This window comes from Fistularia commersonii, chromosome 7 (genome assembly GCF_037954325.1).
Source record: "Fistularia commersonii isolate RoL2024-O1a breed Wild chromosome 7, RoL_Fcom_v1.0, whole genome shotgun sequence".
In the NCBI taxonomy this organism is placed as follows: domain Eukaryota; kingdom Metazoa; phylum Chordata; class Actinopteri; order Syngnathiformes; family Fistulariidae; genus Fistularia; species Fistularia commersonii.
The window spans coordinates 11,858,139-11,879,459 of record NC_141290.1 but is presented as its reverse complement, the minus strand read 5'-3'; the positions used below and the strand labels follow the sequence as shown (position 1 = coordinate 11,879,459).

Sequence of the window (21,321 nt, the reverse complement as noted above, 5' to 3'; positions counted from 1 at the left end):
TAAATAGCAACTACATTATAATCCTTGTAAAACCAGGTTTCTGATTTGTAAATAAACAGAGAGGGAGACTGCACAGCTTTACAGATCCTTTATTATAACATAACATACAGAAAAATAGGTTTGGTCCATCAAAAAGGTTGCAGATTGGATAATAATTGTCCCACCCGCTCACCCCCCACTATGCCTTTTTTTTGTTAAAATCCAGGTTCCCAACATCCTTCCAAATCAAACCAACTGCCCAAACCAACCTTAGTGTATTCTTGAGGTTCATTAAATGGACACGTGCGAGCACTTCTCAGCCGTGAGTCACTTAACTTAAAACGGGGAAAACAATAAACCAAGAAGATTACGTCTTCGTTCGGCACGGGGGGAAACAACGCCGTCCGCATGCCGCAGTGAAAGGTTCGTCAACCCTTCCCAGGAGCCAGGCATCATGGATACCAAGCAGCGCTCTAAGTTACAGCGTTGTTTTGTGGAGTACATTGGCCGGGCTGAAGGGTTCCCGGTGGGTTAATATAAATATCGTTTTCAACCACCTGACAAAAGTTAAGAAAAAGGTCTTGCCAGGATGAGACAATTTTTACTTCACATCCATCAGATTTTTTTGTCTGCTCAGTATTTACAAAACTACATAGACTAGAGGTACTCATACTAGCTACTTCCTTTATAATCTGTACTAGTTGACAAGACAAGTACTGATATAATACATTTTTCAAAACAATGATCAATGATTTAAAAAAAAAAAGAAGGAATAATGGCACTCTTAACAAAACCTTTTTAGCTACGACAATGTATACTTTTCAAATATGTCTCACTCTCTTATACCAGATTGTGGCACAAAATGTTGAAACTAAATGGGGAGAATCGATTACAAACACGATCACAACCAATATCGAACGGTCTAGCATCCAGCGGCTGGAGGAAAAAAAAACAAAACCCAACTGTATATTTACTTTCCAAATCAGGGGGGAAAAAAAAAGAAAAAATGTCAGTCAACACATTCTTGCTGATTCTATAGAATTTTAGCTGAGGGGACAAAAATACATTAAGTTGCTGGATACAATCTGCCCTCAGCCTTTCATTTGTGTATAATCTCTACTTTTGTGTGAGCACAATATAACAAAATGAAAGGAATGTTTCCAAGTAAAAGGCTTAGACATGCAAGACGAAATCCATTGCACTCAAGGAGCAAATGTGTGACGGGGTGAAGGGGGGGAAAAAAAAGGAGGAAGTAGCAGCCTAACTGCTAGAGTAGTTGAGCTGCGGTTGAAGTTAAAAAGGGTGACATCCTAACTGAGAACTGAAGCCATCTAGTATCTACTTCTCTCGAAGAACAGCTCATCTCTTGCCTATCGGCTTCTTTAGGTGTTCCTGATGCCAAGCGCCTGCTCCAGCTCCTGCCGCCTCTGTTGGACCTGCAAGGAAATTTCACACGGTGAAGATTTCATTTCGTTAAGGACATTCAGAACAGCAGCAAGCTTCAAACAGAGTGTTTCACGGAGGAAGACGGCTAAAGTTGGGGTTTTCCCACAACAGCATGTTTGTGTACAACTGAAAGAGATGCCACAAATAACTACAGATAGCGGGTCAATGGCTGACAATCAAATTGGCAGCCATGAAAAACATGAGAACACAAACTATTGCTGTACAGTATGCGAAACTGCACCTAATTTCTGCCATGTAGTTAAATGGTTGGTCTGTACCCCAGTAAGAGATATTGGCAGACACAGTGGAACCTTGACTTATGGGTTTAATGGGTTTAACTCAAAACTCACTTCGCTCGTATGTCAAATTAAATGTCCCTATTGAAATGAAATAAAATGCTATTATATGTCCCAGCCCCCTGTTTGGTTACATGTTCAAAATAGGAAAAATTTACTTCATGAATAACAAATGATGTATAAAAAATAATGATACATAATAAATGAGAATCAGAAAAAAAATTGTTTTATGATGTTGAATTTTGGTTGAAAAGTGTTTTACCTTATTGATCTGACAAAGATGCTGGCGCGGGGGAGAAGGTTGTGGGACTTTTCATGTAGTGCTCTGTTGCTTAACTTACGCACTACACACCCACTGCTACAATTTCTTGCTAATTATGACTTGCAAATCACGTTACACTTTACCACTAAGCAGCATTCAGCGACAGAGTGATTGCTGGTCCTCTTTCTAAAATGATCAAACAATCCCTAACTGGATACAAACGTCTTCAGATGTCGTGTCCATTGACAATTCCCGATGTATGCATCAAAAACCTAGAATTGTGTCGTGACGTCTCACAGTATTTTGCCAACAACGTCTCCATCTCTTTGTGGACAAGTCGACAACGCGCACACCATGCTCATATTTTTCCATGACTTTTGATGGGCTACCAAGAGGTGGACTGTCTTTAAATGCATTTCACAGACCGTGGTATCAAACACTCATCCTACTCCCTCATACCTCAAATCTCGACTCATGTCATAGAGGAAAATAAGGCTCTTATTTTGGAAAACTTGTAAGTTGATAATCTTGTTAATTCGAAGTTCCACTGTGCAGTAAATACCCTCAAGCCAATTGCGCTTGACTGTAGTGAATAGAAATAGGCACAAATATGACCCTTTTTAGAATTTTTGGAAAATGAAGTGGAAATCTGAGCCAAAAAATCGTACGGAAATCAATTAGGAAAAACATTTGCTGGAGGATCAACGGTGAGTTTCACTGTAACATGCAAGCAATGCTTTTCTTTATAATAAATAAAACAGAGGCAAGAGGTGATTTAAGCTGGGACAAAACAGAGTTAGATGCAAAAAAAGGATATAACACTGCGCTACATTTCATTATCAGCTGACACCTGGGACTATGAGTTTTCGATATCTCTGAGGGACTGCGAAAATCCCAGCCAGCGGGCAGTCCAGAGTGATGTTCTGTTGCAGGAACATCATTCACCAAACTGAATTTTTGCGCCGGCTCCTCGTGCAGAGTTGGTTCCCTGTTTGAGCTGAGATATTTTCCTCCTTGGTGCAGGGGGGACATATCGCTCCTTGAGTGTCTAAATTGCAGTGTGAAGTCAACAAGAAAAGTGTTCTGCTTCGCCTGCACGAATTCCACTATGGCTAGAATAAAGATGTGCTACAATCTGCTCGCTCATTCACTCAGCGGAGACAGTGCAGCTTTGCTGTGCAGACAGACTCCTGGGTCTTAACTCTTGCCACGGGTATCATTCAAAGGAAAGCAGGCTTGAGAAACACTCCCGAAATATGTCATTGCATAGAAACAGACCAAACCCAGAGACGGAAAAGGAATTGAAAAAAAACAAGCAGGAAAAGATAACCTTAGAGTAGAAGTAGCGACACACTGCCTCCTGTGCCCACGGCTGGTAGTAGAACTCGGCCCGCCGCTCTTCTTCTGGGTTTCCTACCACATCAGTCATGGTCTGGTGAGAGAGAAGAATGGGATTTGAAAAAGAACAAAAAAAACCCCACCACCTTCAAAAAGGTCTATCAGCCTGAATCTTGACCTTGGAAGATTCTAGTGGGACTGCAATCACAAACCAGGCACAGCAAGTGAGTGTCAAATTAATCGGAGGAAATACTGCAGGTGGGGAGAGCAGGTTTGCAGTTGATCGGCTCCCTAAGTGGTAAGAAGGAGGGGAGCGTGCGTTCGGCCACGTTATTGAATGTTTCTTGCTGCACCTGCTGCACTGCTCACTCCCCTCCAAGGTTACACCCGAGGGAGTGCCAGGGGTTTGTGTTTGTAGAGGAGCTCCTGAGCATGACATCCTTGAGATTTTTGGAAACAACTTCTCTTTCTAGTCCGAACTTGTACCTTCCCTCAATGTGACACCCCAAACCCAAGAGAGATCTAACATTATTAAGCTAATTTTTCAGTTTGAGATATTTCTGAACCACCAAATCAACCAGGAATCGATCTTTATTTTATTGTTTCTAGTTAAACTAGCTCAGTTTTTCTGTTAATTAAGAATGAAGGGAAACATTTGCCTATTTGTGAGAAGGTGGTGGTAATGGTGTGGTGATTACATTTCCACTGATTGAAATGATAATTTATCAGTTGGGTGTTTTTGTGATTTCTGATCTAATTTTTGCTGTATCACTATGTAACAACAGTGAAAGTTGAGATTTATTTATATTTTTGTTGTACGACTTGATTAATCCTTGATTAATTCTAATTAACAATTACTTGTTAATGGGAAAATAAATGTACTGAAATCATAAGGCAATATGTGCTTATAGATTTTCCAGGTTAATTTTTCAGTTATTCTTCAAACTGATTTTGATTGTTGGAGTGGAATGCCAATTGCCAATTTCATACCAATGATGATGGTGGAAGCACTCACCTTGAGGTCTCTGCACTGGGACTGCAGCCAATCATTGATAAAGCCCTGAGGATCTCTAGCAAAACTCAGCATGAATTCCCTCTGGGTCTTCAGCTGGTTAATGGTCTCAATGGTTTCGTGGATCTGTGGGAAAAAAAAACAAAACAAACGAAAAAAAAAAGAACACAACAACAATCAACTCAGGCTGGTAAAGGGTGCAAATCTGATGCTATGGTCGGTCAAAATCTGTATAATTTGAGATTAAAGAAAGGCTTTATTTTCCATAAATCATGACAGTTTATCATTAGCCAAAGGTAACGTCGCTTAAAAATTAAAAAAAAAAACTATTCATATGATAATCACCCCAAATGCTGTTTGTAATATTATCGGTTAAAAATCAGTAAGCAGTCAGTCGGTCGGCACTGTGAATTCAATTTCAAACATAAAGTGCTGTGTGATGAATCCATTAAGGAAGTTCAAAGTTAGTTGCTACTGAGTTTTGCAATGACAGCGGGAGGAAAGGACTTCTGACAGTAGCATCTGTTTGCACAGGGGACTCCAAACCTCCCCCCCGTATGGCATCACCTCAAAAGAACTATGAAAGGGGAAGGAGATGTCAAAAAATGATTTTCTTGGCCCATCTGCGCGGAATTGAAATAAGTGTCCTGAGAGGAGCCTGTGAGTCCAACTGATTGGGTACCCACTCCAGAACTCTGCTCTTTCTGTATTCTTCCACAAGCTAGACATCAGTCGAGCGGCTAAGTATACAAGACTATTGCTAAAATCTGCGCAGGTAAAGAAACCGGGAATGATTCACCCGAGGACCAGTTCCTCTCATGCAACCAGTCCCATAAGAAGGGAACTAGTCAATACAACAGCAACAAATAGAAAGTATGCACTTCCTGAACCAAAAGCCTGTTCCTTGCTTATAGTTGCCTCAGTGCCTTGATCGCTAAACAATTATTACACAATCGGCATGTGTGAACAAAGCAGGGCAGGGGTCAGGCTGAGGGGAACAGACTGCATCCCAAGCGGTCAACTCAAAAATGAAAATTAATGGCACCTGTCAATCTCATGTTTGTATTTAGATAGCTAAAGAATGGTTGTAAGCTTTATCTATATATTAAGGCCAGTCCGTTGGAGGTCACGAAGACCTGACTGACCCTTAAAATTCACTAGTAAAATGCAATCATGCACATGGAGCAACTGAGAGCAGGTGTCATTAGTATGCTGGTCAATGTTTTGGCGTTCGCCGCAGGGTTACCTGGCTGTTTCAAGACCATTATGGTCCAGAACATACAGCTTTATTCAATCTCAAGATTTGGTTGCAACATGATTTTCAGAGAATTCAGAGAATTCATAAAGCCCATTTTGTTAGTGACTGCTGAATTTCAAGTCACATTATGAGCGTGGTGCTTTTTCCTAAAACCTTGTCAGATGGAGTGAGTAGCTGACATAAGTCCAGCTTTCCAGGGGAAATTTGAATGTGAAAGGGATCAAATCCCCAACAAGAGTCTTTATCTCCCAGGGAAAAAAAAAAGAGAGTTACATCCTTTGAAAGAACAGCCAATGGGCCACAGTATGTACCTTGTTGTCCAGCCCGGCTATTTCCTGCTGACTGGCTGTGGAGAGCAGGAAAGAGTTCATCTGGGTCTTCAGTGTATCATCCACCTCCACATCAATATCATAGCAAGCAGTCTTCTTTTGGTCATTGGGATCCACACTGATGATGGGAGCACAGTGGATTCACCAGTTTTTACATTATCATCTGTGGTCCCTAACCTTTTTTGTGCCAGGGACTGGTTTTATGCATGTAAATGTTCCCACGGACCAGTTAGAGGTGCAGGGGTTCAAATGATAAAAACTTTGGTCAGTTCACAGTAATTAATCTGAATAATATTACACTTTATATTCGGCAGTTATAATATTAAGTGCGGCAGTAAGGCAAAGGCGGAAACGGTCATTTTTCAAAATAAGATCCCGAAGGTCTCATGAAAAAACTGTTAATTGGTACCAGGACCGGTGGTTGGGGACCACTGATCTACACCAGGTAATACAATCAAAAAGTAACCGAGTCAAGATGGCATGCAAAGCACCCATTACATTGATTGCAATTCTCTGCATATGTAATTTGCAGGGCCATAGCAGTGTGTTTTATAACTGCATTGGCCAACTTACCTGATCACATGATTAATGATGATGGGCTCCGGTGGCATCAGGAGTGCATGCAATCGCTGTGGGATTTCAGAGAACTTCATCCGCTGGGTCTCAAATATCTGCAAAATTTAAGCAAGCTCTTTTTACTGCAGCAGGTACAAGGACAAAATCCGGTGTGAAAAGATTCGGGGGTTTGGAATGTGCACACAGTGCTTTGTGTACAAAACTATTTTGTTTGCTGCAGGGTTTAGAGAAACTACGTCAGTTTTGTCAAGGATGAAACGACTTATTTATTACCTCAAAGAAAAAAACACTGCAGCAAACTCAATGGTGGTGTGTCAGATTTTCTCACGTTATTGGGTTTTTCTCACTATCATCTATGTTTGATATAGAATTTTTAAAATTTGATTCCTAGAAAGGCAAAACTAAACATGGATTAAAAACGTTTAAAAAAACACCATGACAATATAGAGTTTTACATTTTTTGGTTCAAAAAAATACAACCTCGACAAGAACAAATTGACCTGAATTTGTCTTTGTTTTTGCATTGACCAGCGACGGTCCAGTGTCCTGTTTATGTAAGCAAAGTGGGGAACACTCAGGGGCAGTGACTCCAAATTAGGACTTAAGTGGGAGAGGAATGATCTGTGCGACGTCAAGAGCGGGAAATCCTCCAGGACAATTGTGTGGCTGTCAATGTCTATTCTGATTTCTATGCATCAATAGCATCCTTCAGTCATTGATGATATGTGTAACTCAAAGCTTGTTCTGACCTGCTGCAGGTATTTGTCACAGTTGATGAATTCTCGTTCATGTGGGTCTTGAAGCTTATGGGTCTTGACGTACTGCCACAGAGCCTGGATGATGACGGGCCTGGTCTGGGTGTGGATGCCCAGCATTCGAGCCAGCCGGGGGTCCAGCTTGAACTGTGGGGGCTGTTTGATAAATAGAAATATCGGAGGGGAGAAAAAAGGGGGGGAGGTCATGCCAATCCTTTGAAAGAGTCTACAGAAAACTCGAGGAGGCCCCGGATCAGCATACCTGGTAGTCAAGCATAAGCAACACAGTGCAGCGAACACCCACATCGCCTGGCCGCTTCACCTGGAAACCATCAGTCTCCTGGGTAGTGGCGGTTCTATGCCACTGGAATGGTAGAAAAAAACAAACAATAAAGAATTTTATACACACACTTACGCACGCACGCGGCTTAACAATTTCACTTTTCAAAGAACAAATCTAAATGCACTTGAGAATGTCAGAATACATTTTTAAAAGGAAAAAAAGCAAAAACAATGTAAGTAGAATGCAGGATAGTTGATCAAAATTAAGAATCCTATTCAAATTCTGTAAATATTTCAATACTTTGAAATGTTGGCAAATACAAATGTATTCACACCTCCACAAGATGATTATCTGGTCCATAAAGGTCCTTATCCAACTCGATCACCAGGGATTTGAAGAAGGAGGAGAACTTTCTTTTTTGTTTCGTGGCTTCATACTTGGAGACAGCCGTCTGAAAAAAGAGATTATTATAAAAGTTGTTTTTCCACAAAAACTGTGAAGAATTACTATTTTTAAAATTAAGTATTATTAATAAAATTATTCATGACCAAGCCCCATTTTATAGACACCAGCCTTTTTGAAAACATGGCTTCAGTCCTCAGTTTTTTTGAACTATTTACACAATTTGTCGTTAAATTAGTGCCGAAACTCTGATATGCATAATAGTTTTCCCTCTCTCGTTGGTACATATTTCTCCCAAATAAAATGTACACACAATAAAATAATTTAAAATTCATCACAGTCTTGTGTTATGGATTTATCTGGTTCTACGATTAAATAATTGATTAAAGTGACCAAAAATCAGGTGAGGGCTCCAGACATCACCCGCAGGTGGAATTACGAACTTTCGGTCTTCAGGTCTTCATGAACGTACGGACATGAAGACAACTGTGACTAGTATCAGGTCTAATTTGAAAATATATGAACAAACTGACTGACTTGGACACAAAACACCATCCATATCAAAAGCAATGGATTTAGTAACAACAGGAACAATGTCTACTGCCTCCTACCGCAACTGGGCTGGACTGGGCAGGTATGGCTATAGGCTAAAAGTAGCCCAGAGATTCAATCCAAAAGCAATATTTGTGAGGCTTACATCTTCCAGTAGACGTCCTTCAACACGAAGCTCCCATGAGGCAACAGTGCCCTCTCCGTCCTCAGCGTCAGGCTTTGCAGGATTGAAAGTGTTAGATATGAAGATCCGAAGCTTTCTTTTTTGCTGCAAGACAATTAACAGAAACGTTATTTGGCAACAAAACCCCACAGATCTTCCATCGGTACAAAGAAAAAACAAATTCTGCTAGGTATACTATCCAACATCAATACGTATTTAGTCAACCAGCACAGTTAGCAGCTTGGAAACAAGACACATTATTTGTAATCAACTAGAAACAAATGTCTTAATTTGTCTTAATTTAGCCATCTTCATCAGTTGATGTCTGGCTCTTTGCTCTGGCCCTGAAAATCGACCCCACGCCAACTGCACTGGAACTCTTAACAATTTATATCGATCAAGCAAACTTATCATAGACCCTAAAAACAACTAAATGTAATTGTAAATACTGGGGAACTGATTTAAAGATGATGGATGGTGATGAAATACTTAGCACACGACAACAATTAATGTACGAGTTGAGATAAGAAAAGAAGCAACAATACCTTAATTGGCCTCTTGAGGGCCTCCTGAATATCCAGCCTCTTGCGCATGATGGTCTGATCCAGCTTCCTCTCAAAAGCCAGTAGATCCATGTAAGCCTGAGACTCTGGGACCAATTCTCTGATCTGGGAACGAATGGGGGATACCGCGAAGATTAACGGCTCAGCTATTTCACATGCAACAGACAGCTTTCATCAAGTTTTCATAAAACAGCATTCATCAGCAATTACAGTGCTATTTTCCTGACTTGTGATTCCAGTCATGTGCCGCATATAATGTAATGGCTACATTATAATTTCAACATTTATGAGACAACCGCAGTTCAAGATGAGAGGGCAAAATGGAGTACTGCAAAAGGATGAAAGTATCGTAAAGAGTCATTTTTGTTCATTTCAAGAGTTTTCATACAAAACCAAATGATACCACTGTACAACAAAAATTAAACAGTCAATATAAGAACCCTAAAGGGTCATGGCTAATGTAGGGAATAATGAAAGATTTTCCATGTCATTACACTCACCCTCTGAGGTAGAATTTTATCAGCCATCTTCTTCTTCTTGGTGCTGTAAAAATAAAATAACATTGATTTTACTGCAAGCCAGTGGTGCTACCATGAAAACATATAACAGCAAGTTGACCAACTCGGTCTTGAAATTCCGTGCTGTCACTGGGATGCACACATGCAGCAGCAAAGTGGAGGCACATTAAAAACGGTGTTAATGTTTTTAAGACACCTCTGGTAGGGGAGCACTTTTATAAAATTCTATTAACAAATCTTTCTGTTCTATGACATTTACTGCAATGAGGGTCAGCAGAATCATTTTGGTGATGAGCACAGTAAACCAAAATTAAACTGACTAAACACTTTACCATGCATTGAAGCTTGTCACGACATGGGCTGGTTTTAACTTGTTTTAATTGGGGATTTCCTCCAAACTTATTTTCCCCAATTTGTTGAAATTATCTGTGGGAGCTCAGGGAGCTGATCTTAAGAACAAGTCTGAGAAAATGTGTTTTTCCCAAGATTTTGTTATTTTGTTCTTCAGCTAACTAATTTATCATGTAAATTAACTTTCTGATAGGGTAAGAGGTAAACATGAAGCACGGCACTGTAGAAAGACCATGCTTTCATCAGTTTTCCATCTGTTCTGAGATTTCTTAATTTTCTGGTTAATACAAAATACACATTAAGATTTCTCTTTTCTAAATACGTCTATTTCTTTAGCCAAATTTAAAAGACGCCCCTTTTTTTTAAGACCAAGGAAACTTCTGAACAGAAGATAATGAAATTTATCATTAATTTGATATGGTTTTTAATAAGCCGCCAGTGTTTGCTTCAGGGGAGAACTTACTGCTGATTGCGGTTCTGCTGCTGAACCTGTTGGATCTGTTGGGGGGCTGGCCTCTTACGGGAAGGGTCCATCACGCCGGGCATCCCAGGTCGAGACACGGGGCTGCTGCCGTATCCTGGGGGGCCCATGGCTGGTCCCTGTGGGTTCATACGGCTTGAGGGGGGCATACCCGGTCTCTGTATACAAAAATGACAATAAAAAGTAACAATTCAAATTATTGGGGGGAGAAAAAAACAAAACAAAACACTTGACAAAACCACTCAAGTCATAACTGTGAAACTCCATAAAGTGAAGTTAGCCTAGCTTAGCATAAAGCCTAAAGTCAGAACTGAGTAACCCTCTCGCCCTTTAAGCCAGAATTTCAGTTCCAGAACAGCTGAACACTCTGCAAATTGACTCTTTAAGCCTCTGCACAGTGAGTTACAAAACGGAAAAACTGTAATCAGTGGGGCTCCGATAGCACAATTCGCCATAGCAACAGCTAAACAGAAGCAGGACCTCCATTCTAATCCTGAGGGCATAAAGAGTTTTTTGCCTGAATATGTCAACAGTTCACATTTATCTTCAAAAAAGCACAGCAGCCCATTAGTAACAGTGGAAAAAGGGGTGCATATTACGTGATCAGTAATGCCATTTACCAAATCACTACCGAAAGGTGAAAATTTTAGTTATGAAATCAACAATGAGTGATATGCAAAAAACAGAATTTCAGGTACCAGATAAAATGAATGCTGAAAGGATGTAATTACCAATTTTGACATACTGCATCATCAACTTATTTTACACATAGCAGAATCCATCGAGCTTCTACTTGTGACACATAGCTAACGGGATTTATCTTCTAATGGATTTTGGAGAATGGTGCTTAAGAGACAGTTCCCATTATACCAATTACACATATTCATGATCACTGTGGTAACTGCTAATTCTGTGCCATGAAACTAAACAAAAAAGTCATCCCTTTTGAAAACCAAAGTCTCAAAAGGTGAAATATAAAATACAACTACAAACAGGAGTTGAAACAGCAATCTCAATAAATTAGAATTGGATGTTCTATTGAAGAATTACAATCCTGATTTAGTGATGTCTTAACACAGGAAAAGCCCCAGGTAAACCATCACAGACTCAAAATGGGCAAAAAATGACTCCACAAAGTTGTCCAGATCATCAAATTCCCATACAGTGATATTTGGAGCCTGTCAGTTGTTACAAGAATGGCATTCCACCAAATCGCATGCAAAAAAAAAAAAATCAATCAATACAGAGCAACCGCAACTGCCAACTCACCAAGCCAAGCACTAAGAACTCAAAAAGACGACTTCTTGTATCTGACAGCATGTGTGCAGTGGTTGAGAAGAGCGGACAAATGACAAATCACTTGATTGCAGCTTCAGGCAGGCAATCCAATAAATGACGAAAAAAAGATGAAGGAAACAGTCTGCCTTTCAGCTCACGGTGGAGGAAGAGAGGACTAGTAATAGACAGTGACTTGTCAACAATATGAGCATTGGTGAATGTCTAATGTGCTCTGCCTTTTTCCACACAGTGCAGAGTGTGCAGAAAGGAACTGCCCACACTCAGCTACACATTACAGCTGTACAACCTTGGGTTACCTGAGAACAACCAAGAAAGCCACTCTGACAATGCTGCGAAGGCTGCCTGTATGAGTGAAAGGCATAGGACCTTGGTGGAAAAATAAAAGTTACATCCTTTCACTGAACTGTGCTACTAGTTACCTGTAGCTAAGCAACAGCCGTGGACATTTTTCTATCAAGAATTGAATAAAAATATGGAAATTCATGCCGAGTGCATTAAACTTTTGTGTGGCCAAACATATTGTGATTCAAAATATCAGGCTTATATTCCCTAAAAGTGTTGATCTGGATTTATTATAAAAGATAAAGCAATCTAAATTTGGTTAATGAAATCTTTGACTTTAAAAAGATCAGACTGCAGAGATGACAATGTAATTGTAAAGATAATTATCCACTCTAAGACACTCTAAGACTATAAGACACACCAGCCAAATTTATAATGGAGCAGACAAAAAACATACAAGTCGCACTGGACTATAAGTCACATTTTTGGGGGGAAATGCATTTGATAAAATCAGAGACCAGGAACAAACATTTCACCTTGAAAAGTAAGTTACGGTTTAATGACTGAGCGGACATGCCCGACGATTTACTGGTTAAACCTCATCTTTATTGGAACAATTATAAAAATTAAGCAACAGCGGCTCTACTAAATCTTCTCCATCTCAGCACTCTCTCTCATCCCAAAACACATTCACAGCCAGTAGGAAATTGCACGACTCTGAATATTCCTTTAAACAGAGCCGCAAGGTCATTACAATAGTAATGACAGTAGAATAGAGACCAACAGGCTTCAAAGGTGTCTGGCATGTTAACATAACATTAACAGTTCTTCAGATAACTATAACATGACAAGTTTAAAAAAATCTCGATCTCACACCAAACTAAATCCATTTAATTTTTCATGCTTGGTGTCACTTCTGAGCAAGTCCAACAACTCTGGAGGTAGACAGTGCACCTCTTCCTCTTCTGCTGGCTGTTTTTAGGACATCGTTGTCCATGCTGTCATAGAGAGGTGGTTGTGTAGCATGAAGCGGTAACACCAAGAAGGTCCTTCCTTAAAGTAATTTATATTCATTGCCTTGGTAACTGCCTAGGCGTGGAGACATAACTGCACCATTGACAAGCTTCTATTGGCAACACGTTGTTCAAGCACCCATTTGGGAAACCTGTTCCTTTAGCTGTGGCCATCCAGCGTTTAGCCCTCGATTAGCTTTTTTGTTGTCTTCATTGCAGTGAGGAGTATCCTCTGCTTTTCGCCAGTCCCTCACTAGTTTCTCACTCACTCCAAACTTTCTTTCTACTGCTTGACAACATTTTCAGCTGTATATTTTGTCACTTGCAGCTCTTAATCTGCAGAATATGACTTTCCTTATGGGGGTATTTGAATTCAGTCTCTCAGTTGTCTTTATAAGTTGATGATAAGTAGCAGATACTGGCACTTCAGCCTAGTGTGCACTCTTGCCGCCGTCAGTGTGAAAATAACAAACGTGAAATTATCGCATATATTGTAATATATAAGTCGCACCTGAGTACAAGTCACAGGACCAGCCAAACAATAGAAAAGTGTGACTTATGGTCAGAAAAATACGGTGACAAAAGTCTTTGATCTCAGCACGCATTGTCAATGATGGCAGATGGCACTGAGATATTAACACAACAAATATTATTAGGATGATTAAAAAATATCTATAGCTATTTCTATATACCTCAGAGGATTTTTCCAGTTTTGAAAATTATATATACATTTAGGTTCTTAACAAGAGCAAAGGATTATGTTTGATTTTAAAATTCAAGTGAATTACATTTCATGTAAACAGCAGTGGCCTTTCTCAGTGAGGGTGTGGCAAACATTGTCAAACACAAGCAATGTATCCACTCACATTTGCAAGGGCAAGTTAGCAGCTATTATTATTTTCCATTTCTGTTGTTTTAGAGTATACTTGCTATTAACCACAGTTCCCACTCGTTTCTTGAAATTATTTTCCAAGACATTCCGAGCTGCATCAGATCACACCATACACTTATGTGTCACCATGCGTTGTAGTAGTGCTCTTTGTAGAGTGGCACACTGAATTGTGTATATGAACCCGTACTACTGCTAGCAGGTAACACTAGCTACAAACTTCATCTATCGCTATCTTCATTTGAGACGGCTCTGTGGAAATAAGGAGTCCTAACTAGCATCGTCTAGAAGCAGATAAGTGCTGTGTAAATGTTGCCCACTTGAAGATAGCGTGACTAGAGACGTGATGCGTATAACTTAACCCATTTTGTTCCCTCATAGCAGAGGGAGGAGAAATGATATTTCAGAACAACTTGGGCTTTTCCATGGAAAATGGGCCAATATTTTCCTAGAATCTTTTCCAGGACTCGTGGGAACCCGATTAACTCTTATGCCTTGTAAAAGTGTGACATTCAGTGAGGAGTTTAAGACTAGACACTGGGAATTTTGTCAGGAAATGTATGATGGGGGTGCAGTTTCAATCACTGAAATTCTAACAAATGTAACTATAATTTTATGTTATAACAAAGTATCTATATATATATTAAAAAAAAAAAGAGCTCAAAACTAGAAATCACTACAACCATTAACAGCCTGAATTTATTGTGAGCCAATGGATTTAAAGGAAACTTCTCAAATTAAAAACTAAACTATACACAAAAACAAAAATCCTGCTGCTACTCTCTCATGCGGTCAAATGTCAGTCAGTATCTGCATGCACTTTCTAATTCATACCTGATTGTTTAATCTTCACAAGTAACATGTAAATGTAATTGTGCACTTTAATGCTAATGTTCACTCTATTATCATCATTATTATTATTATTATTTTGTTAATTTCATGTCACTGTGGGATCGTGAAAAACATCTTAATTCCTCAGTATGTCCAATGCATGAGAGGAAATAGACAATAAAACTGACTTAAAAAAATGGTTAAAGACCATTTGAAGTTGTGATTCCAAATAGTATTGGAGTACCTACAGTACAGTCAACATTTTAAAAGTTTGAAACAATCTAGAGAAGTTGAACTAGACCTGCAAAATACAGTGGAGAAAACAAGTATTTAATACTCTGCTGATTTTTCAACTTTTCCCACTTGCAAAGCATGCTGCGGTCTGTAATTTCTATCATAGGTACTTGTCAACTGTGAGTGAAGGGTCGTTTTCATGCTGGAAGACCCAGCCATGGCCCATCTTCAGGGCTCTTACTAAGGGAAGGAGGTTGTTAGACAAGATCTTGTGATACATGGCCCCATCCATCCTCCCCTCAATTCAGTGCAGTCCTCCTGTCCCCTTTGCAGAAAAACTTCCCCAAAGAATGTTTCCACCTCCATGCTTCACGGTTGGGGTGGTGCTCTTGGAGTTGTGTCCATCCATCTTCTTCCTCCAAACATGACGAGTGGAGTTTAGACCAAAAAGCTCTATTTTTGTCTCATCAGACCACATGCACTTCTTCCATTCTTCCTCTGGATCATCCAGATGGTCACTGAAAAACCTCAGACAGGCCCGGACATGTGCTGGCTTGAGCAGGGGGACGTTGCATGTGCTGCAGGAGTTTTATCCATGAAGGCGTAGGATGTTACTAAGGGTTTTCTTTGATACTGTGGTCCCAGCTCTCTTCAAGCTATTGACCTGGTCTAGCAGTGTACTTCTGGGCTGATCTCTAACTTTCCTCATGATCATTGATACGCCACAAAATGAGATCTTGCATGTAGCCCCTGACTAAGGGCGATTAAGAGTCATCTTGAACTTCTTCAACTTTCTAATAATTGCGCCAACAGTTGTTGCCTTCTCACCGAGCTGCTTACCTATTGTCTTGTCGCCCATCTCAGCCTTGTGAAGGTCTAAAATTTTATCCCTGGTGTCTTTACACAGCTCTCTGGCCATTGAAACCAGTTCAAACTGGTGAAGTTAATACAAGTGGAGAACAGGAGGGCTTCAAAAAAAAGAGCTAATAGGTCTGCGATAGCCACAAATCCTACTATGTCATGCAATAAAATGCAAATCAATTACTTAAATCATACAAAGTGTTGTTCTGGATGTGTTACAGATTCCTCTCACAGTTAAAGAATAACAATGATAAAAATTACAGACCTCTACATGCTTTGCAAGTGGGAAAAGCTGAAAAAAATGCTTGTTCTCCCCACTGTATGTAAAAAAAAATACAATTAAAATCGAGTATATAAATGAACGTATGCAAATGATTGCCGGTTGTACGGTGGAAAGTAGCATGGCAATGAATCAAAGTTGACTTACTGTGAGAGCCGTTCGGGACAGGCTCTGCTTCAAACAGTAGAGCATACTCAGACTCGATAGGCTGGACGATAGCAACTTACAGCATTTTGTTTACTTCACAGAAAGGAGTCCAACCTTGAGCCGCTTCTGTTATCGCTCTTTCCACATTTTTTGTCCACAGTAGCGGAAAGCTAGGCTAGCGATTTTAGAGTCTAGGCGAAATCATTCAATGGAGGCTAAGATGCGTTGAACTACAACAGACACGTAACCGGGTAGTAAATCTTTACGTCAAGTTCCACCAACATTTGTTTAACGTTAAACGTTTGTGAAATTCATTGAAACCCCCAAACCCAGGCAGGAAACCTCACAGTTTTCAGTTAACCTAGCATGGAGAGGTTAGCACATTTAGCTATTTGGTTACAGTAAAATTGGCTAAATAGTAGCAGGCGGGACGACTAGCACACTGGAAAAAACAAGTCCCCGGACGTTTGCTGAAGTGAGCCGTTGAATATCTCTAAGAAGTAACCACTTTTCCGCCCTATTGCCAAATAGTATTAACTTCAACCGGCGCCTAAAGTGACGAGTAACGTTAGCCGGCAGTAACAAAGCCATGGTGGCTTTGTTCTAGCAATCATGCTAGCTTCTGCAGGAAAGATAGAGCGACAACGTTAGCTCACCGGGTACCCAGGCCCTGGCATCGGGGAGCGGTACATGTGGTTCTGCGCGGCTGGCGAAGGTCCCATTCTTCCAGAAGGTGTCCCGGGGCCCATGCCTGGGCCTGCGCCCGGTACCGGAGGTCCAGGTCCCATTGATCCGCCACCGCCTCTCGTTGGTTCTGACTGAAACCCCCCTCTGGCCGCCATCTCCCGTCCGGACGTCGCCGCCAGTGGATGTGCTCAGTGATCAAGTATCGCGAGAGTGAGACCTAGCGCAGCGTCTCAGACCGAGATCTCTTTTCGACAGCACCTCCCGCTGCCTGTCTCTGATTCTGCATCAAAACAACGGCGAGATCCCCCGTGATATTATTTATTTATTCATTTATTCATTATTTTTTCTAAGTTTGCTTCCACCGAAATGCAATACAAACACTCAATAAAAATAACATTTGTAAAGAAGCTAATAAGAACTTACAAGTTACAGTCTCATCAGTGGCAGTTGCTTGTCACTACTAATTGTATTTTAAGTCAGTAAAAAAGTAATTGATGATTATTCTACATTTGACCCCAGCTGGAAAAAAAAAAACACTTGAATCAGTTACATTTTAAAACCTTAGTGAAACAGCAGCGCTAATCAGAATCATAATGAGAATTCTTTTATTGACTTCCCCAGGGGGCGATTGCTTTTCGTTTGAATTGAGCTCCTGCTACAGTCAAGTGTGGAAGAATCAAAAAAGAACTCCATATAGAAATGATTAATAACATAACAAATAAAAATAAATAAATAAAAGGAACATTAAAGATCGAAATAAATAAATGAAAATAAAGTTAAAGGTATGTAACATATATGTAACATATATATAGGGGTATTTACAAGTACATGTATATGATTACATGTAGTAATTATGTGTGTAAGTAGGGGTTGTTGTACGGTAAAACATTTATTGCACAGAAGACAATGGAACTATTTCACATATGGAGAATTATTGCTCATGATGATGCCACCGACAGCCAACTGACGCCATTTTGACTTTACCTTATTGCAAATAAATATTCAAAAGACTAAAAAAGTAGGAATTGAAACAGGAATTGCAAGAAGTTTGTCTTTTCAAGGAAGTTCTCGAGCACATGAATCAGTTACATTTGAAAACCGTGAAACAGCAGCACTAATGATAATAGTTAAATAAAGATTTGCCTTAGTACTATGACATTATTTGACCTTATGGCAAAAAACTACTCAAAAGACTAAAAACGTAGGAATTGAAACAGAAATTCCAGGAAGTTTGTCTTTTCAAGTAATTTTCTCAAACAGGTGTTTTGTTTGATCCAAGAAAGAACCCTTTTAATATTGGGGGTCAAAGCCATCTCACAGAATATTACAAATGTTGCAATAGAGGCCCAAAAACTACTCACACTGAAAGTCTCTAGTATGGCACTGTAGTTTGGAACACCATGAGAAACTACATCCTTTCATATAATGTAGCTTTTCATTTAATTACACACAGTTTACTTACTCCCAGCACTTCATGTTACATGCGTGACCTGCATTTACATCAGGATTGAGTGAGACCATAACTTTCAGCAAGGAAACTAGAGAGATGAAAGTTCTCTCATATGTATACTGCAGTGACCCTGGAAAAATAAAAGGGGACAGAAGTCATAGTCTTCAAGGCAATCAAATTGTAGTTGGGTTCACCACAACATCCTCTAACTACAGGTCAAGTTTACTCCTGAGTCACCTCAGCCAATTTGACTGGTATTTCTGGTTCACCAAACATTTCACAGACAATTTTACAGATCCAACCTCTGTATTAATGGCAAGCTTTGAAGAAACAAGTTGAATCCTGCCTCACATGTTCATTTAAATGGAATGAGACTTGTATGAAGTGAAGGCTGCTGTCATTAATGGCGCCACAGATATGTAAATCAGAATTAGCTGATTTCAGTTTTCATTAAAACACTAATCAAGCAGTGATTGTTATCTGTTGGTACTCATTAATTTCTCTGGGAATAGCACATAGACCTCCGGGAAGTCTTCGCTCTCCAGTTCTATTTCATTTTATCAATGGGTAGCTTAAATAACAAATCACATTCAAAGTTTTCACAAAACTTTCTTTAGAGGAATTTTAACCAAAAATGATGAGTAAGGTTATACCTCAGTTATTTAGATAAGAATGGGTAATGAAAACATAAAAAAGACTAAAAATTTGGTTAAAATAAATGAAATAATCATATCTCAACTTTCTCTTCTGCAAAATAAGAAATCATTTAATTGTGCTTTCAGTCAAATATGTGTGGGACTGAATGAATCGAATAGAAAATGTCCCCCTTTGTCTGTTATATAAACTACTTTCTTTGACCACTGGTTTCACATCAGCTCCTTGTCATGTTGGTTTGATATGTTAACAATTCTTTAGAATGCAGTTCATTTTCTTTTTACCCCCATATGCAGAGTGATGTGACCAGGCAGAAAAAATATGAAACATTTTCTGGATGAACAAGTTAACAGCAGCAAAGTGTGAAGCAGTAGCAGTCCTGCAAGTCACCTAAAAAAGCATGATGTTTTTTTAAACCTCATTCACAATTAGTATGGAGCCAAAACAACTTAAGTGCTCAGGTGGAAGGGGGAGCTGAAGAGCAAGGAGGGAATTATATTATATTCTGAACACAGTGTGGCAAACTCCTCATTGATGTGGCTCATGAGTGTCATTTATGTTTCATCTCCAAAATGATTTTTTATGTGTGGGTAAGATGACTGATTGAGTTCATCTTTCACAGCCCCGGACGGCACACAGATAATGTTCTGGTTCACACAAAACCGAGGGACGCATCACACGGACCTGGGTCTGAAATCTAATACAGCCCCCCTTTCTTCACTGAGAAACTTGACTGCCCCATAATTATTAATCCTCTTAACGAACTGAATGTAACGTGGAGCCCAGCGGAGACGGGGCTGAGGCCTTATCTGTGTCAAGCGGCCGAGAATCCTAATTGCGTCGAGAGATATGACAGGATAGATTTATCCGAAGAACATGACTAATCTAACATGCTGGCAAGAGAGAGAAAGAGGGACAAGTCGGACTGTGAATGTTGGTTTGAAAAGTCCCTTTTTTATACACCAGGCACACAGGGTGTTGAGAGCGTTCACTGAGTTACTGGTAGCGGTTAGTGTTTGTAGATTAGAAAAAAAGCAATCTCTCACTATGAATTTCCCTGCCGATGTGTATGAGAGGGAGAGAACAGGCTGTAATGGAACAAGCCAAAAGGGAGCGATAGCAGCTGTACAAGTCTTAGGTACCAACGCTGATTTGAGCAGAATACATCAACATCGGTTAACAGCGCTAAAATGGTGATGAGGAGCAGTATTTCACCAAATACCTTTGTCTCGGAGAAACGTTGCACTGCCGTCCGTTGCTCTCCATCGTCATACTCGAATCTGACAAAAAATGAATATAAAAATAATGAAATAAACATTTTTTAAATCAAGCAATATAAATTATCAACACTATGAGGCCTCAAATCATATTGGTTTTGGGATCTGTCACTGATCATGATGGCATATGTCGGTATATGTGAGAATATGTGTATTTTATATAAAGTTACGGCGGCACGGTGGCGCGAAGTTTGCGTGTTTTCTGTGTGGGTTTCCTCCCACAGTCCAAAAACATGTAGGCGACTCATCGGCATAATTTGGAAAAATGGTCCAGATGTATCTTGCTCTATATTTGTCTCTGCGATCAACTGGCGACTGCGCCAGGGTGTGTTCTGCTTCTCGCCCAGTGACAGCTGGCATAGGCTCCAGCATCCCTTTGACCTTAAGTGCATAAAAAGCGGTAGATAATGGATGGGTATAAATGTATTTATATATCCATATAGGCTCACGTGGTACTTTCTGAATGAGGCACATATGGGTCATGGTCTCTGTGTTGCAACACATTCACTGTCTATTGTTTATCGCTTATTTATCAAGTGTCCTTATAATTGACCTACGTCTTTTCTATGTACTAACCCACTGTGGACAGCAAAGTAAGAATTACATTATACTGGGAAACATGTTTATTTATTGTGCACATGACGATAAAGACTTTGAATCCTTGATTTTTTTGAAACGTGAGCTGACGTGACCTGGTGGGCGGAATGTGGAATGTGTTTGAGGTTAAGCACAAAATGCAGATATCAACTGTGCATTTAACACACCCTTGAAATTTGTTAACTAGGTGATATTAGACAGATACATAGTTGGAGCTGTAGTTAGTATGCATGCCTATATTTGATGAGTAAATGCA

The 21,321-nt window shown here is 39.9% G+C and overlaps 1 protein-coding gene across 1 annotated transcript; it reads right to left on the bottom strand.

Annotated features, from left to right (window-relative positions):
* Positions 1 to 73: 73 nt before the first annotated feature.
* Positions 74 to 17,281, bottom strand: smarcd1 (SWI/SNF related BAF chromatin remodeling complex subunit D1). Its single transcript, XM_086149812.1, has 13 exons — positions 17,057 to 17,281; positions 10,547 to 10,722; positions 9,715 to 9,757; positions 9,197 to 9,319; positions 8,634 to 8,756; positions 7,869 to 7,985; positions 7,514 to 7,615; positions 7,246 to 7,407; positions 6,494 to 6,591; positions 5,903 to 6,038; positions 4,337 to 4,459; positions 3,314 to 3,415; positions 74 to 1,415 (listed from the first exon to the last, which is right to left on the bottom strand). Exons 1-13 carry the CDS (start codon positions 17,240 to 17,242, stop codon positions 1,362 to 1,364), a joined length of 1,545 nt encoding a protein of 514 aa, XP_086005938.1. The 5' UTR covers positions 17,243 to 17,281; the 3' UTR covers positions 74 to 1,361.
* Between the last annotated feature and the right edge of the window lie 4,040 nt (positions 17,282 to 21,321).

Bases quoted from the DNA above. Each gene is read 5' to 3' on its own strand.
- smarcd1 (XM_086149812.1), bottom strand. From the start codon at position 17,242: ATGGCGGCCAGAGGGGGGTTTCAGTCAGAACCAACGAGAGGCGGTGGC. The intron at 7,408-7,513 runs GTATGCTGATCC...TTTATCAAACAG, and splicing joins TGCTTATGCTTGACTACCAG to CCCCCACAGTTCAAGCTGGA. The intron at 3,416-4,336 runs GTGAGTGCTTCC...CTCTCTCACCAG, and splicing joins CCCAGTGCAGAGACCTCAAG to ACCATGACTGATGTGGTAGG.